Here is a 19,087-nt window from a genome sequence, read left to right on the forward strand (position 1 = left end):
GGTAGGAGAAAGAGAAGGGGAGAGAGAAGTAGAACATGAGAGATCCAGAAGGTCAAGTTGGGAGAAGAACAGAGAAGGAGAGCAAGAAAAGAGATACCTTAGTAGAGAGAGCCATCATGGGCTTAACGAGAAATCTGGCACTAAGGGTATCTCCAGGGTTCCACAAGGATGAACCCAACTAAGAATCTAAGCAATAGTGGAGAGGCTATCTTACATGCCCTATAATGAGATTGATGACTACTTTAAATGCCATCATAGAGCCTTCATCCAGTAGCTGATGGTAGCAGAAGCAAAGAAGCACAGCTAAGCACTGAACTGAACTCCTGGTATCCAATTGTAGAGAGAGAGGAGGGATGAACAAAGGGGTCAAGACCATGCTGGGAAAACCCACAGAAACAGCTGACCTGAGCAAATTGGTGCTCATGGACAGCTGGGGAACCAGCATAAGAATGAACCAGGCCCCCTGAATGTGGGTGTCAGTTGGGGAACCTGGGCAGTCTATGGGGCCTTTGGCAGTGGAACCAGTATTTATCCCTAGTGCACGAATGGGCTTTGGGAGCCCATTTCCTATGGAGGGATACTCTCTCAGCCTAGATACAAGGGGGAGGACCTAGGTCCTGCACTCAAATGATGTTAGACTTTGATGTTCCCCCTTGGGAGGCCTCAACCTCCCTAAGGAGGGGACAGGTAGTGGGATGAGGGATTGGTTGGGGGCATGGGAGGATGGGAGGCAGAGGGAACTGGTATTGGTATGTAAAATAAGATTGCCTTTTAATTTAAATAAAAGTTTAAAAAAAACTAGGGTGACACAACCCAACATTAGGTGGAGCTAGGGGAAATCCACATAAAAGGGAGAGGAAGGATTATAAGAGTCAGAGGACTAGCACATCAGGAGAATGTGGCCACCAAATCAAGTAAGAAGGGCTCATAGGGACTCATAGAGACTGAAGAAACTATCTCGGAACCTGTATGGGTCTGAGCTGGATCTTCCACATATATTTTATGGTTGTGTAGCTTGGTAGTCTTGTGGGACTCTCCACAGTGGGAGTAGGAGGTGACACTGACTCTCTTGCCTACTCTTGGGCCCCTTTTCCTCCTACTGGGTTGCCTCTTCCAGCCTTGATATCAGAGTTTGTGCTTAGTCTTATTTTAGCTGGTTAAGCAACTTTCCATTGATATTCCTGGGAGGTCTGCTCTTTTCTGTAGGAAGTAGAGGAAAAGGAAGAGGCCATGCAGTGAGACACTGGGAGAGGTATAGGGAGGGGTAACTGTAGTCAAGATGTAATGTATAGGAGAATAATTTTTAAAAACTTGGGTGAACTTGAGAAGCATTTCAGTGCACAAATTGTACAAAGGGAAGTGCTGATAGAGACTGCAGTAGACTGACCATATGGCCAGACATGATAAGCATCTCCAACATCCAAGTCAATGATTTTTCCATCCCTAAGGCATCTTTACATCCACTCTCTCTTTTTTTACCTACAACTGTGAACTACAGAAAGGCTATGCCTCACCTGCATGAGGTAAACTAAGAGGTCAAGGAAGTTCAGTTGACCTGAATAGCAGAGTCACTCCCTGATACTTCTACCACTAATGGCTGGCCTCAGTAATAAAATCATGTTTTATAACCGGGAAGGGCTCAAAGACATCATGAAACTCAATTCTGTATTTAGTGACAAATACTCTTACATAACAGTGGTCAAATGACTACTATAAGACCACAAAACAATCATCTATACAGAGTGATGCCAACTTGATAGGCAGTGATGTTATTGAACATGACAGCCCAACAGAATTTTTTATACACTCCAAATGCAGATCATCTTAATATCCTAATTCTCATTACTTTCTCAGCTAGAGACCCAGCTTCAGACGGCCTCTGAGTCTTTGTACTAGTCTAGTACTCAGAGGTTCTTGTCAGCATCTTACTGCAGTCCATAGCAATTATACGGTGGGGATTCAAAGCAGAAGGTTGGCCCACCAGAATGAATGCATTCTGATGGAGATAAACCCAGTCACAAAATGCTGGGCCCACCACCTTTTGTATAACAGCTGTGTAGGGAGAAGAAATCCCACCAGACCGTGTAGAACTATGGCCCTTGATTACAGGGGATGGGAGGTGGTGTTTCTCTGTTTTAACTAACAGGGTAGGGGAAGCTAAAGGACTGGGTACAACATTTTGTCTTTGTTTCATCTAAGTCAGAACTCCTCAGGGTGGAAAAGTTGCAAAGACTATGAGAAAACTTTATTTTAACTGGTTAAGCAACATTCCACTGATATTCCTGGGAGGCCGCCTGGGCAAAGATTACAAACAAAGCTCCTGGCAGAAAACTGAGGCCCATGGTAAAAAAGAACTGGAGAAAGAATATCCTTGGAAAATCAGGCCACTCAAAAGCATCCATATATACTAATATTTTCAAAATGCCAGAGCATGCCCAGGACAAGCACAAGCTAGGAAATAACCCTGGGAAAGAACCCTAAGCTTTTCTTTCTGCTGGCTCCTGAACTCAGGGGCTGAGCTCCTGGGCACAGAGCCAGTCTGGTGGGATTTCTCCTCCCTGTCTCTTCTACTCTTCATTCCTACTTCTCGTCTTTTGCTTTCTTTCCTTTCTTTGTTTTGTATCTCTACCATATCACCTTCTCCCTTCCTTCCCTTGTCCATCTCTATTCTCCACCTTCTTTGTCATCTATAACCCTCACAGTAAAACAATTTCTGTCGGAAACTAAAGCAACGGAGACTTTGGAGGACAAGCATGACAAAGAACAGAAGCTCTACAGAAACAACTTAGAAAAGTGACGAAGCAAACACATTCTGCCTACAGAACACAGTAAGTACAAGGGAAAAATGAAAAACCTATAGCACCAGAAGCAGGGGATACGGCTCAGCAGTTAAGAGAACATGCTCATGTTGAAGGACTGGTGTTTGGTTCCCAGAACCCCAGAACCTAGATTTGGCAGCTCATAACCACCAATAAATAACTCCAGCTGACACCTATACCCAACCCACCACCACCCCCCAAAACACACAACACACACAGAGCTGAAAAAATATGTTTAAAAGTAAAGGAGAGAGGGAGGGGGAGGGAAAGAAAAAGGGAAGGAGGAAGAAAGAAAGAAAAAGGAAGGAAGGAAGGAAGGAAGGAAGGAAGGAAGGAAGGAAGGAAGGAAGGAAGGAAGGAAGAGAAAACTGTACATCGCATTTCTAAAATGTCCAGTCTGGAAACATTCATGCCACAACTCAGTCCCTACAATGTTGTGGGCTTCTCAGAGGAAATGGGCCCAGGCAGTTCCTTAGGAAGAAAGCCTTTGACCTCACCTGTACCCACGGGGAGCTCAAGAGTCTGAGGTTTTCATTAAATTTGTCCATCAAGTTCAGTTCCCAGCTCCCACTGGCAGTTTACAACAGTCTATAACTGTATTTCCATGAGACTCAATTCCTTATCTGGTGTGCAGATGTAAATGCAGGCAAAACACACACACATATAAATCAATAATAATAATAAGTAACATTCTTTTTAAATAATAAAATAAAAACACTCTGACCTGATGATGCAGGTAACCTTACTTATTCAGGAAGTTGAAGCAGGACTATCGTTAAGTTTTCAGCCTGCCTGGGCTATAGTGAGTTTGAGATGATTCTGGGCCCACTAGAGAGATTCTATCTTAAAATAAAACATGAAATCAAAGATTTTGATAAAACACAGTGGTTGAGACTTTCTTAGCAGATGTAAGACCCCACATTCAATCTCCAATATAATTTTTATAAATTTTATTTAAATTAGAAACAACCTTATTTTACATATCAATGCCAGTTCCCTCTCCCTCCCATTCCCATTCCCCCCACCAACCCCTCAATCCCATGCACCATTCACTCCCCAGGGAGGGTGAGGCCTTTCATGAGGGATCATCAAAATCTGTCAAGTCATTTGAGACAGGGCCTAGGTCCTCCCCTGTGTATCTAGGCTAAGAGAGTAACCCTCCATGGGAAACGGGCTCCTGAAGTCTGTTCATGCACTAGGGATAAATACTGATCCACTGCCAGGGGCCCCAAAGACTATCCAGTGCTCCTGACACGCACGTCCAGGAGGCCTGGTTTGGTCCTCTGTTGGTTTCCCAGTTGTCAGACTAGGGTCCATGAGCTCCCACTTGCTCAGGTCAGTTGTTTCTGTGGGTTTTCCCAGCGTGATCTTGACCTCTTTGTTCACCACTCCTCCCTCTCTGAAACTGGATTCCAGGAGTTTGGCTCAGTGCTTGGCTGTGGATCTCTGCTTCTGCTTCCATCAGTTACTGGATGAAGGGTTTAGGATGGCATTTTAGGTAGTCATCAATCTCATTATAGGGTAAGGGCATCAAAGGCAGCCTCTCCACTGATGCTTAGATTCCTAGTTGGGGCCATCCTTGTGGATCTCTGTATAATTTCTTAGTGCCAGATTTCTCTTTAAACCTATAGTGGCTCCCTCTATTGATGTGTCTCTTTTCTTGATCTCCTCTATTCCTCTCCCCACTCAATCTTCCTGATCCCTCAAGTTCTCCTCCCCCCTTTGCTCCCCTCCTCTTTCTCCTGCCCCTCCATGCTCCCAATTTATTCAGGAGATCTTGTCCCTTTCCGTTTCACTGGGGGACCCTGTCTGTCTCTCTTGGGGTCCTCCTCGTTTCCTAGCTTCTCTGGAGGTGTGGTTTGGTAATCCTTTGTTCTATGTCTAAAATCCATATATGAGTGAGTACATACCATGTTTGTCTTTCTATGACTAAGTTATCTCACTCAGGATGTTTTCTTCCAGTTCCATCCATTTACCTGCAAATTTCAAGTTTCATTGTTTTTTTTTTTCCACTGAGTAATACTCCATTGTGTAAATGTACCATGTTTTCTGTATCCATTCTTCAGTTTGAGGGGCATCTAGGTTGCTTCCAGATTCTGGATATTACAAATATCTGACTCCAATATCATTTTTTAAAAAGTAAAAAGCAAGCCGGGCATTGGTAGTGCACACCTTTAATCCCAGCACTCGGGAGGCAGAGGCAGACAGATCTCTGTGAGTTCGAGGCCACCCTGGTCTACAGAGAGAGTTCCAGGACAGCCTCCAGAACAATACAGAGAAACCCTGTCTCAAAAAACCAAAAATAAAATAAAAGTAAAGTAAAAAGCACCCATTACTAGAAGATAGATTTGCTTGTCTAAAATAAATTAAGCTTTTTAAAAATTTCATTAATAATTTAAATCATATACAAGTCAAACATAAAGATTAAATTGATAAGTGGCATCCTTTCCTTCTTATTTTAGTGTAGGAAAAAAATTGCAAGAATTTTCTGTTCTGGAAATAATGTTCACTATCACCAGTCAGAACCCACATTGGCTTGGGAAAGCCCGACCTCTAGTGGAGGTCTGTGTTATTGCGTGACATAGTCATCAAAGGAATACTACAGTGCCTTTCCTTTTTAAGATTTATTATTTTACAGAGAAGAGGAATAAGGCAAGATCATCTGAACAGATGGGGAACATGGTGAGGAGTGGGGGGAGTGGGAGCTGGGAAGAAGAGAGGGGGAAAAGAGAAAGAGAGAGTAGGTCATGGGAGTACAGGAAGTTGAGTGGGGGGTAGAATAGGGGGAAGAGGGAATCATAGGTTAGAAGACAGATCAGGCACCAGTGTGACCTCTAGTGATCTAAAGGGATGACACCAACTGGCAAGCTAAGCAATAGTGGAGAGACCACCCCGAATGCCCATTCCTGATAATGAACTTGATGTCTATAACCATCCTGGAGCCTTCATCCAGTGACTGATGGAAGCAGAGGCAACACCCACAGTTAAATACTGAACTGAACCCAAGGAACCCAGTGACAGAGAGAGAGGAGCAATGAGAAAACTGGCAAAGGATGGGCTGGCAAAACCAGCAGACACAGCTGATCTGAACAGGGGAGAGCTCTTAGACCCCAGACCAACAGCAGGGAGGCCAGCATGGGACTGATCCAGACCCCTGAATGTGAGTGTCAGTGAGGAGGCCTGGGCAACCTATGGGGCCCTGGGCATTAGATCAGTGTTTATCCCTGGCATACAAACGGACTTCCTGTGTCCATAACACAAAGAGGGATGCTCTCTCAGCCTGGACTCTTAGGGGAGTGCCTGGACCCTGCCCAGAGTGAAATGACAGACTCTGGATATCTCCTAAGTGGAAGGAAATGGCGATAAGTTGGGAGGCTGGGAGGGATGGTAGGGGGTGAGGGAGGAGGGAAGGGAGAGGTAACTGGGATTGACACGTAAAACAAGCTATTTAAAATTAAAATAATAAAAAAGGAAAAAAAGATTTATTATTTTATGTGTATAAGTGTTTTGTCTGCATGTATGTGTGTGCACCATGTGTGTGCCTGGTGCTCTTAGAGGCTTAAAAATGGGCATCTGATCCCCTAGAACTGGAGGTACATATGGTTGTAAACCATCATGTTGTGTACTTTGAACCAAATCTGGGGGGAGGGGGTCCTCTGTAAGAGCAGTCAATGCTAGCCGGGCGGTGGTGGAGCACGCCTTTAATCCCAGCACTCGGGAGGCAGAGGCAGCTGGATCTCTGTGAGTTCGAGGCTGGGCTGGACGACAGCCTCGAAAATAACACAGAGAAACCCTGTCTCGTAAAAACCAAAAAAAAAAAAAAAAAAAAAAAAAAAGCAGTCAATGCTCTTAACTACTGAGCCATCTCTCCAGCCTCTATAGTTTTTCACTTTAACATAACTTCATTCCATTCCATTACTTTACAGAAAAGCAAATTAGTTCAGAGGGAATGTTTGTGGACAATTCTCAGCGGAACTGTTCTAATAAAATTACTAATAAATTTCAATGTGAAAAGTCTAAAAGTGCCCATCAGCTATAATAAGGGCGATGAGTCAAAACATGCACACTACTTACAATAGCAAGGAAATGGAGCCAACAGAAGTGTCCACAAGTAGGATAACTGAGATTTATATCCACAATCAAATATTACTGTCTTTAAAAAGGATGAAATCCTCTCCTGTATACTACAAGGGACATATTAGGGGACACGACATTAACTGAAATAAGTCAGACAAAGAAAACCATTACTTCATGCTCTCTTTCATAGTGGAAACTATAAAAAACAAGTTGATCTTACAAAAACCAAAGTGGGTTGGTATTTGCAAGAGGTTAAAAGGGCTATGTAGGGAGAATAGGAAGGCTAGATAATAGGAAACAAATACAGCTACATAGGAGGAATAACATCCAGTTTTCCACAGCACAGCCCAATGGCAGTAGTGTACATCAACTCATTACATACTTTATCAGGAACTAGAAGGAGTGATTCTAATTCTCCCAAGAAAAAGGACGGATAAACGTCTAAGGTGAAATGCTAGTGACTATACTTCATCATTACAAATGATGACGCAAGTGTCACATTCCTTATTGGACTCTTTAAATACATACAATTATTGTTTGCTAGCTTAAAAAGGTATCTGTGCACAGGTGATAAGGGATCCAACAGAATAAGCCTATCTAGTAGTTAACTACCTAAGCCAAGCCATTTTTCTATTATAACACACCATAGCACTGAGTGTTCCGATTTTTTTTAGCCTAGGAGAGAAAGGGGTAGTCATTTGGGAATTATTAATTTGAGATTTACAGGAGTTCACAGTGAAAGTCTGATTCCCAGTCTTGCCCTCCACTTCCCTTTGAAGAGACATGCAAATACCGAGGGCACTTGGAAATCGGGCTGAAAACCATATTTATAGTGGAAACTACATCACAGATGAGTAAAGCCAAGAGCAGAGGGCAGGTAAAATTACCATCAATATTCTAACTCAAGATCCAATTGCTTCAAAATTCAGCCACAATTTTGTTCTCATTCAGACACAGTGAGGCTCACAGATTAGGTTGCCCTTTAACAGAGCCCTAGAAGGGACAAGGCCAGTTCCCACAGGAGGGGCCATCGATAGCATGACAGATGGGTAGCTCCCAAAGAAGCACCACAGGCCAAGAAGCTGATGGTAAAGGGACAGCAGAGAGCCAGGTCTTTGCTGGAATTTGTATGCAAAGGGATGACTGACAGGAAAGGCAGACTTTGTAAACTTAGCATGGGAGAGTTTGACTAACTGCAGAGATCTCTCGGCCATGGGTGTGAGGGGTCACTAGCTGTCCCACACCTGGCCCTGGATGTATTTACAGCAAGAGCATGGACTTGGAATGTGGGTATTTACTAAAAGGGGTGCTTGAGGACCATAGACAGGCTGGTTTGTATGCCAAAACCAAGCTTTAGGGAAAGCCTTTGCTATTGTTATCAATTATCTAGCCTTGGGAGGGGAAGCCCAAGATGTCAGAGCCTCATACAATGTAGAAAATAAAATTGAAAATTAGTTCAAAAATAAAGATACAGGATAATAAGAACTGAAATAGAGCCAAACTATCATTAGGAAAGTTGAAGTTAAGCATTAATAGTAATTGAGATTTAGATCAATAAATCAATTTACAACTTCCTTTTTGCAATACAAATGACAAAGCGCACAGTGAGTAACCCTGAGTAGCTCCAGCTGACATCTTTACACAGTAAAAAGCAGAGACGCAAATCCCAAGCACTAAGGGAGCATTAATGATGCCTAAGAACTAGAAACCATGCATACACTACTGTGAACACTGCCGACACGGACCTTTAAAGACGCCCGGACTGTCAGGCTGTCAGGGAGGCTGAAGCTACAAACCAGACTAATTAAGTGGAATCATGCATGGTTTCACATCCCATAGAGTAGTGGCTCACCAGTAATGTCCTCTCACAAACACATCCTAGTGAAATGTTTTAGAATGGTTAGCCTACAATTATGCTATGGGGAAAAATCACCAAATGTCCTTCTATCCATATGGCATTGTTTGAAAGTAAAGTTTGGCCCAAAATAAAATGTAATGCACTTTTAATTCCCACAGACACAGAAGGCACTGAGCTACAAAATCTTCCTTAGTTCTCTGTACCAAACCATCCTACTTGCCTAGCGTTGCCAAGCATTTCCCTCAACATAAGATCTGGCTACCCCAGTAGCATTGCCATGGAGATCATTGGAGAAGGGAGCAATCTAGTAAGTGACACTAAGTGACGCCTACCTTTGGTTTTCCTCAATTCCGCCACAAGGCACTGTACTTCCTCTTGTACATGGTCCTCAAGGCTCCTCTTCCCCATCCCAAAGTTCTGCAAGGTCATGATGGAGAAATGTGGGATCTCCTTCCATTTTATCCCATTGCTGAGAATGATTGCTACCAGAGTGCGAAACAGGAACTAGTCAGGAAACAGACAAGGAACTGGCACATGGAGCCATCTTGATGGCCTAGAGCTGCCCAATCAGCTCATCTTGTTTCATCTGCATGGCCACAGCCCAACTCAGGCATGCACACTTACCCAGGCCTTTGTACCCTTTTTCAAGTACTGGAAAGTCACCTCTTCCAGAAAATTCCTCTACTAGACCAACAAGTGCCTCCTTTATGACTTCATATCCATGCAACACCACAGCGGGCTTCATGCCATAATACAGAGTGAACACAGAGCCATAGACTTTTGAGAACTGGAAAATTGGCAGGGGGAGGGTATATTCATATAACAGCAAAAATAAAATCATTATGTAGCCTACATATTGTACATGATCTACTGATGTCATCACACTGTTGATGGCATTTTGTTCCTACAAAACAGCTTCAAATATTGCTGAACTTCATACATAAAAACGATGCTGTTTGTTATAGCTGCCACGGGCAGAATGTCCCCCATTTGTCAAGAATTTATGAGGGAAATCCTATGTAGATCATCACACCTAAACAACACCTTGAGCTTCATTTATTAATTTTACAGCTAAAGAGACTGAGGTCCAAAGACTTTCAAATTCATCTCAGTATTACATAAGGAGCCAAATTTGAACCCTGCTTGGTGAATTTCTGCTGCCTGTGCAGTCAGCCCCCAAAGCCCACACAAGACAAATACCAGCTGCAATTGAACTTGCTTCAAGACTACCTACTAACATCTTTTCATGGGATTCTGTGACTAATAATTAGAAATCTGTATTTTTAAGTCCCTTGGGTCTGGGGAGATGGTTCAGTAAATGCTTGCTATGCAGGTCCCAGCATATACATAAAAAGCTGGGTGTTCTCAGCTCAATAATCCCAGCCCTGGGGAGGCAGAGACAGGAGGATCCTAGTATTGATGGTCAGCCAGAAAAGCTAATCACTGAGCAGCAATTGAAGACACTCAATTTCAACCTCTGGCCTCTTCACCCACACACCCAAACACCTACACACACACACACACACACACACACACACACACACACACACACACACCTAAAGAACCCAAGTTTCAATTCCCAGGTCAGTGACTCTAGTGTCAAAGTCATTTCAATGAAGCCCTACATAGTTACAAGGAATGTGAACTGCAACTTGGGTAGAATCATGATTAAGTGAACACCAACTGTCTTTTATTGAGGCTCTATTGCCCAGACTGGTCAAGAACTTGGGTGCTCAAGTAGTCCTCCTGCCTCAGCTTCTCACCTAGTTGAAATTAGACTAGTCATGTGCCACCAAGCTTGACCTAAAATTGTATTTTAGGAAAAGCTTTTTACAGAGTATAAAATACATACAGATGGCTGCGAACATCCTGAATGCATCAGTGAGCTTTCACAAAGTGAATGTGTCTGTGAAACCCACACACAGATCAAGAAAAATCATCTTTCTAGGCCACATAAGTTCCCTCCTGTCCACTACCTTTATCGATTACCCAAATGATCTGCTATGATGCTATGGATCAGTGCATTTGTCCAACAGTCATGGCCATACAAACTATATATGTATATGTATACATAGACTGCAGCCTTTTTTGTGAAGTATTTATATAGTTTGATATAGACCTTCCTTAACTATATGTAAACATGCAAATGCATAGACAATACCATTTATTATTTGCTTATTCCTCCATTTTTTACAACCATAGACGGAAAAGCTGGAAGTCCATACAATTTTCTAAAGATTTAAGAATAAGTTAGTGGTCTGCATTTCCCAAGTAGAAATATTTTAGCATAAATTTCCTTTTTTAAAGGCAATCTTCATATAACCATAACCCTCAGAATCAAGAAATTAAAATTAATTAGGGCCATCTAATCCTCATTCCATTATTATGTCAGGGGTAATTTTGGGGGGGGGATGGGGTGTAATTTGTTTTGCTGTTGTTGCCGTTTTCGAGACAGTTTCTCTATGGCTGTCCTGGAACTTGCTCTGTAGACTAGGATGACCTCCAACTCAGAGATCTGCCTTTGCCTCTCAAGTGCTAGGATTATAGGCATGTGCCACCACTGCCCAGCTTGTTTTTTGTTTAAGATTTATGTTTATGTGTATGAGTGTTTTGCCTGTATGTATTGTGCAGAACATAAATGCCTGGTACCTGTGAAAGATAGAAGAGAGTATACAGAGACTCTGGGAACTGAATCCCAACCACTGAGAGAACAATAAGCATTCTTATTCAGTTGTAGAATTATAGGCATGTACTAAGAATACTTTAAGCACCTATGTTCTTAGGATGTATTTGTACTAAACATTTTTCCCCCCTTTGGTCTTTTGGTATTTGGAAACAGGGTTTATCTGTGGCTTTGGAGGCTGTCTTGGAACTAGCTCTTGTAGACCAGGCTGGTCTTGGACTCACAGAGATCCGCCTGCCTCTGCCTCCCAAGTGCTGGGATTAAAAGTGTACTAAACATTCTTTTTTTTTTTTTTTTTTTTTTTTTTTTTTGGTTTTTTGAGACAGGGTTTCTCTGTGGTGTTTGGAAGCTGTCCTGGAACTAGCTCTTGTAGATCAGGCTGGTCTCAAACTCACAGAGATCCATCCAAGTGCTGGGATTAAAGGCTAAAGATTCTTATAGTTACCACAACAGGGTATTTTTAAGTTTGTGGTTGTTCCAAGTTCTTGCAGAATGAAATGACTCTTATTAACCTGATGATGGAAACAAGCCACGCCAAGGATATCGGAAAAAGGGGGCCGTACTATACTTTACTTGAGAGAGGGGAGTCACATGAGAAGCCGAGAACTGGGGTCAGCACACTCTGATCTCCGATCATAATCACAGCCATAAGAGAGCAGGTGCCTCCTCTCCCCAAGCTCTTATCTCCGGTCCCTACTACACACCTGTGACCACGCCCAAGCGGGCGTGGTCAGTGGTGCAGGTGCCTAAGATCTCTCCCTACATTAACCTTAAAGAGAGCTAACTGAATTGATTACCCTTTCTCCCTCCTGATAACTTTCTTTTACTTGACAAATTGAGGGCTGAAGGGATGGCTCAGCAGTTTAGATAAAAGCACATTGGTGAACAAAGAAAACGCTTCCTTGGAGATAACGAGGACAGTATGTTCATTATAGTCTTGGCCTCAGCTGTAGAGCAGCAAAAGCAAACCAACCAACTCAGGTTTTCTTGCAATCAGTGTTCACATCTTGCAAATTCAAACCACAAATAACTCAATCTTGCACAGTACCAGCATGTCACGAAATCCCCAACTTCTACACCTTAAAAGGGGCTGATTTTAGAGGTAAGGATTTTAGATTTACTGGAGACATTCCCTATGTGACTGGCTACCAGCCATGCTCCAGGAAGAAAAGGATAAATATTTCCAAAGGATTTTGTTAGGAAATGCTTGTTTACCAGATGATTTGCAACAGCTTGGCCAGCGCACATTTGCAAAACCCTGAAAACTGGTTCACGCAAATGTTTTGAATTAAAGATAGTCCCCATAACCCCATGAAAAGAGTAGTCAGAATTTTTGTTGACCTAGTAGGATACAAGCTGGGAGAGGTAGAGGTAGAGTCCACTAACCCAAGTAATCAATATGGCTCATCACCAGATTTGTCTCAGATATATTCTCAAATGCTTTTTTCAGTCACTGGAAGGCAGATTAATGCACCTATGCTCTTCTCAAGATTTTTAACTTTTCACATGGATATTAGGGTAATCAGAGAAGCTTCATGCAGAAGTTGCATAGTCTTTTCTTGTATATGATTTCACATGTGCATGTGTGCAGGACACAAGGTAACAGCTGTTAGACAACTGTTGGGAGTATTTCAACCACATTTTATAAGCTAAGTTAATTTATACACACACACACACACATACACCTCATAGTGCCACTAGAGCTCTATCCACATGTGTACTGTTTGGTTTTTTGTTTTTGTTTTTTTAATCTACCAGTTCTACTCTTCTAGAAGAAAGACCAACACAAATTGTGATACCATGAGTGGTTAGGGAAAACCAAAACTGTATTACAGAAACAAGATACAGTAAAATATTTACGCCAAGACATAAAAGAAGCGTGAGGAGGCCTAGGCAATCTATGGGGCCTAGATTTATCCCTGGCATACTAATGGACTTTGGGTGCCCATCACACAATGAGAGATGCTGTCTCAACCTGAACTCTTGGGGGAGGGCCTAGGCCCTGCCCTGGATGAAATGGCAAACTATGGATAACCCCCATGGAGGGCTTAACCCTCCCTGGGGCAAGGAGTGGGGACTTGGGGAGGCAGGCCGAGGGGTTGGTGGGAGGGCTTGGGAGGAGGGGAGGGAGAAGGACCTGGGATTGACACATTAAGCAACCTTGTTTCTAATTTAAATTTAAAAATAAAAAGACTTAAAAAAAAAAAAGAATTCAGAAACAAGGGCTGAATGGATGGGCTCAATGGATAAGGGTGCCAGCCATTAAACTTGACACCTTAAGTTTGATATCAAGAGGAAAGAACTGCTTCCTGCAAATTATACCCTCTAACCTCTAAGTGAGTCATGTTAACATTCCACCCTTTAGGGAAGCTGCTTAATCCAAAGGGCAAACAACTCAAAATAGCTTCAGAAGTTCCTGAAACTGACCAGATTCACTAGGTTCCTCTTTCCTAAGAGTAGACACACCAAGTTGCCAAGACTCTGAGATCAAACCAGCTGCCTAGGAAAGGTTTAGAACAACTGAGTAAGTCTCTTAGAAGGAACTCTCTCCAGCCCACCAACTTTTGTCATCCAATCTGGGATGGGTTTTGGTAATGCAGCTGTCTCCTGTAAATAACCCCAAGAAAATTCACTGGTTCATCAAATTGGACTTTGATAGTATCTTGACTCATGGGCTCCCTATTTGTGACAAGTAGACATGATTTGTATCCACAGTTTTGTCACATAATACCACACATATGCCCTCATACATATCAAAGACACACTAAATAAAATGTAAACTATAAAACCCAGACCAATTACACACATGCAAATTGCACGAAAGAGGTGTTGGTGAAATGGCTTGGAGGTGAACGATGCTTACTGCTAAGGCTAAGTTTAATCCCAGAACCCAACAGTGAAAAGAGAACTCCTTTTTTTTTTTTTTTGGTTTTTACGAGACAGGGTTTCTCTGTATTGTTTTGGAGACCGTCGGTCCAGCCTGGCCTCGAACTCACAGAGATCCACCTGCCTCTGCCTCCCGAGTGCTGGGATTAAAGGCGTGCGCCACCACCACCTGGCTGAGAACTCTTACAAAGTATCCTCTTATTTCCATATGCAGCCTCAAAACACACAAGAATACTTACATACACAAAATAATGACGTAATAGACAAAATGTACAATATTGCCGACAATACCCAAAAGAAAAGCTTTCCTGTAGATACATTTTACCAACAGTAGACTATGGACACCTAACAGTGTAATTAAAAAAAAAAAAAAAAAAAGATAGGATTTTCAGTGTAGCTCTGGTTGTCCTGGCACTAGCTCTATAGACCAAGGTAGCTGTGAACTCAAGAGATCTGCCTGCCTCTGCCTGGTATTAAAAGTGTTATTCTCTTTGTTTTGTTTTGTTTTAAGATTTATTTATTTTATGTATACAAGTGCTCTATCTGCACATAAACCTTTACGCCAGAAGAGGGCATAGATTCCACTATGGTTTGTGAGCCACCATGTGGTGGCTGGGAATTGAATTCAGGACCTCTGGAAAAGCAGCCAGTGCCCTTAACCTCTGACCCATCTCTCTATCACTCTAACAATGTAATTCTACAGAGAATTTATTTGTAACCACTGAGCCATCTCTCCAGCCTATAACTTTTTTAATATATTTAGTTCTCAAAAAGAAACAAGTTTACAAATCAAGCAAATATAAATTTACAGATATTTATTAAAGACAGCAATCTGTAATGCAGTATCAAAAAATGTATATTCTTTTCAAGTATAATGGAAGACATTCACAAAACTAATTAATCATGTATTGGGCCACAAAGAAACTATATCTTATAAAAACATACATGTTTGTTGGTGCAAGCCCAAAATGCCTATATTTGAAGGATGGTGGCAGGAAGATCAGTAGTTCAAGGTCATCCTTTGCTACAAAATAAATCTGTCGCCAGTCCAGGCTACGGGAGATCCTGTCTCATACAAACCATGTTTTCAAACAATAATGCAATGTAGGTAAAAAGCAACAAAAGAGTTAACTTCTAAAAGGTAATATATGCCTACAAGATATCTTTGGGTTAACAAGAAAATCAGGAAAACTTAGAAAGCAGATAAGTAACAGTGAAAACCTAACCAGCAATATTGATAAAATATATCTAAAGGAATAGAGAAAATACCATTTTAAATACTTTAATAATAAACACTGAGAACTAAGTTATTTAGATTATCTAACATAGTTTAAACAAAAATAAGATGAAACAATAAAATATTGAAGTTGATTCTTGCAGATTATACATGCAAAACTGAGCAAAAGAAAAACTAAGAATAAGCACACTTTAAACAAGATGGTACTTTATAATAATCAGAATGGCACAAATCAGAAAGGTAGTGAAACACTGACAAAACTATAAAAAACAACAAAAGCAGGTATTGCTGGTAGAGTTGAAAATTCACAGATACTACAATAAGCAACATTGCAGTACGTAAAAAGTGGATACACAACAAAGAACTAAGTGTAAGGCAATATGAGCAGGCATTTAAAATAAGAAATTCAAAAGCTACGCAACAGAGGTAGTACATCCTACACAACAGTTTTCAAATAGTTGCTCTCTATAACCATTCACATTAGAAATTAACGAAGGCCCGAGATAATGTATGCCCTTTACATGTATGGATGTTGTGCCTACATGTTAAGTTTGACTATGCTGTGCATACCTGGTGCCTGTAGAGGCCACGAGGGCATCAGATCTCTTGATGCCAGTTATAGATGTGGGCTGCAATTGGGTGCTTGGAATCTAACCCCAGTCCTCTGGAAGAGCAGCCAGTGCTCTGAACCTCTGAGCCATATTTTCAGTTCCCCACCCACAGTCAATTTTTATGATTGCATTGAGCAGTATTTAATCTTTAGAAAACAGAGTTGACTTGTTAAAAAAACAGAGATGACTAGTTGATCTACTAGCCATAAAGTCATGGCATACTTATGTACTCTGTAAAACTGCACTGAACACTTATAATTAGAAGATAAAACATTACATCACTACAACAGCCTCAAACTCAGATTCATCTGCCTCAGCCTCTTTTCAATTTTATTTTTTCTGATTTATTTTACCTATATCAGTGTTTTGCTTGCATGCATGTCTATATACTACATGCAAGCCTGGGATGGAGAGACCAGGACAGGGCATCAGAACCCCTGAAATTGGAGCTAGGGACGTTTGTGGGCTGTCACACAGGTGCTGGGAATCAAACTTCAGTCTTCTGGAAGAGTAAGGTATCTCATTGGTTAAAGTAGGTGAGATACCTACTTAAGCAGCCATGCTCCTATTTTCTCAATAAGATGAGAGGGAGGAGGTATGAAAAATGCTAAGGACAAAAATAAGGCTATAAAATATTCACACTTATTAGAAAACTACAGGGTCTGGCAAGATGGCTCAAGGGGAAAAACCTTGATTCCCAGATTCCACATAAAGGTGGAAAGTTGACTCCTGACACTTTCTTTTGACCTCTAAACTCATGCCATGCCATGTATGCACCCAGACACAGAAATTTAGAAAAAAAATTAGAAGAAACAAATTACAAAAGCTTATACAACTTTTAGGCAACTCACTGAGTTGTGATTAATTCCAAGCAGGACAACTTTGCCTACATTATTGACTATGAAAATGTTCACTATTAAAAAAAAAACACAAAGCACCTGCAATTTACTATATATACTGATCTCTTATTTGATCAAACTTTCTCAATTTTTAGTTCCATTAATCTAAAGTACTTTCCTTTGAACATAGATACAGATAATAGCTCCCTATAGGACAATCAATAAAAACATGATGTAGGGGGCTAGAAAGAGAGCTCATAGGTTGAGTGCTTATTGCTCTTCCAGAAAACCTGTGTTTATTTCTCAGCACCCGATCAGAAGATTCATAATCTCATGTAACTCCAAGATCTGACAACCAAACACACACACACACACAATTTAAAAAAGAATGGGGGAAAGAATAGGAAAAGGGAGGGGAAACTGTGGTCAGCATGTAAAATAAATGAAAAAAAATTTAACGAAATTTTTTTGTTAAAAAAGTAAATAAAGCCGGGCGTTGGTGGCGCACACCTTTAATCCCAGCACTCGGGAGGCAGAGGCAGGCGGATCTCTGTGAGTTCGAGGCCAGCCTGGTCTACAGAGCAAGTTCCAGGACAGCCTCCAAAGCCACAGAGAAACCCTGTCTTGAAAAACCAAAAAAGTAAATAAATACATTACTCATTGAACATGTCCTCTCTCCTAGGTAGGGTATACCCAGGATTTCTACTTCATTGTCTTATAAACTTCCATGCAGGGCGTGGATTGTTCCCTTTGAGGCTGGTATGGTCCCTTACTTTGACTCGAGTTTCCTATACACAAAGGTCTTTTCTTCACTCTGGTTGTATCTGCTCTCTTTCAATAAATTCTCTTGGTCTGGCCATTCAACGTCTACTCTTGCATTGCACAATGTGGTTTTTATCAAGAGCTTACAATTTGAGCTTTCCGCCGAAATTGTTAATTAAATGACATCCTTTCAAAAGAATGAAGCCAGTTCAGCCAATACTGTTGAAACCCAGTATCAGCTAAGTATTGTTATTATTTTAACTAAATTACTAGCTTCATGAACAAATAATATGATGAGAACATATTATAATAAACATTTATTTGGTAAGTCATCTTATTGACTCAAAAATCAAACAATTTACTTTAGCAACAGAAAGTACAATTTCAATCAATCTCCCTCATCAAACCCTGCTCCATAACTGAAGTCCACATCCCATGAATTACATCACTGGAGGGGTTGGGGGAGACACTAAACTTCCACAGGAAGACTGTATAAACTTGCCAACAGTTAAGTACATATTAGACAATATCCAAAGACAATACTCAAAAGTACAACCCAGCCCCAAAAACTAACTGAAAAACAAATTTAATAGGAATTTTGTACTTAATAAATCCCAGAAAATTATCATTTCAAGCATGTAACAATAGTAGTTACATTATATAAACTGATACAATCCAAAAAGTAAACTGAACAATCTAGATTTCAAAGTCAGTAGGCAAGCTGCCAGAATGGATATAAACAAAAGTTTCTAAAAGCCATTCAGCTCTGCTTTTAAAAAAAACATTCAGCACTGGAATCTTCAGAATTTTCAAGTATCTTGAATATTCCTGTTTTCTCTTTAATTGGTCTTGAAGCCTTCATTTGATCTAAGAGAGAAATATTAGGACACATACATTTTAAAGGCATAAGAAAAAATTTAAACATCCTAAGAAGCCTCTAATATTATGTTGAGACACAAATCCTCTCTCCAAAATATAAAAACCCATAGCAATGTTCTCTGGATATTCTTTCCCTGAAATACTGTCTTTATTACAGCTCCAATTAGCACAGAGGAAACAATGTGAAATCTCATTTTGCTGGTCCAAATCTACATATAGAAAGCTATAAACACTAAATTGATTATTTTCTCAGATTTTTTTAAGTTTACTTTTATTTTACTTTTATTGGTGTTTTGCCTGCCTATGTGTCTGTAAGGGTGTCAGGTATTGGAGTCATAGATAGTTGCAAGCTGCCATGTGAGGCTGGGCACTGAATCTAGATCTTCTGGAAGAGGTCAGAGCTCTTAAATGCTGAGTTATCTCGCCAGCCCTATCA

The 19,087-nt window shown here is 41.1% G+C and overlaps 1 protein-coding gene and 1 pseudogene across 1 annotated transcript in view; both read right to left on the minus strand.

Annotated features, from left to right (window-relative positions):
- Positions 1 to 9,499, minus strand: part of LOC101842556 — a 35,163-nt pseudogene extending 25,664 nt beyond the window's left edge.
- Positions 9,500 to 18,074: 8,575 nt separating this feature from the next.
- The window catches only part of Hells (helicase, lymphoid specific), a 34,947-nt gene continuing 33,934 nt past the window's right edge, over positions 18,075 to 19,087 (minus strand). Inside the window, 1 exon segment of the mRNA XM_040744897.1 lies at positions 18,075 to 18,639. Within this exon segment, the coding sequence (XP_040600831.1) occupies positions 18,545 to 18,639 (95 nt within the window). The 3' untranslated portion in view covers positions 18,075 to 18,544.

This window comes from Mesocricetus auratus, unplaced genomic scaffold, assembly GCF_017639785.1.
Source record: "Mesocricetus auratus isolate SY011 unplaced genomic scaffold, BCM_Maur_2.0 Super-Scaffold_4256, whole genome shotgun sequence".
Lineage (NCBI taxonomy): Eukaryota > Metazoa > Chordata > Mammalia > Rodentia > Cricetidae > Mesocricetus > Mesocricetus auratus.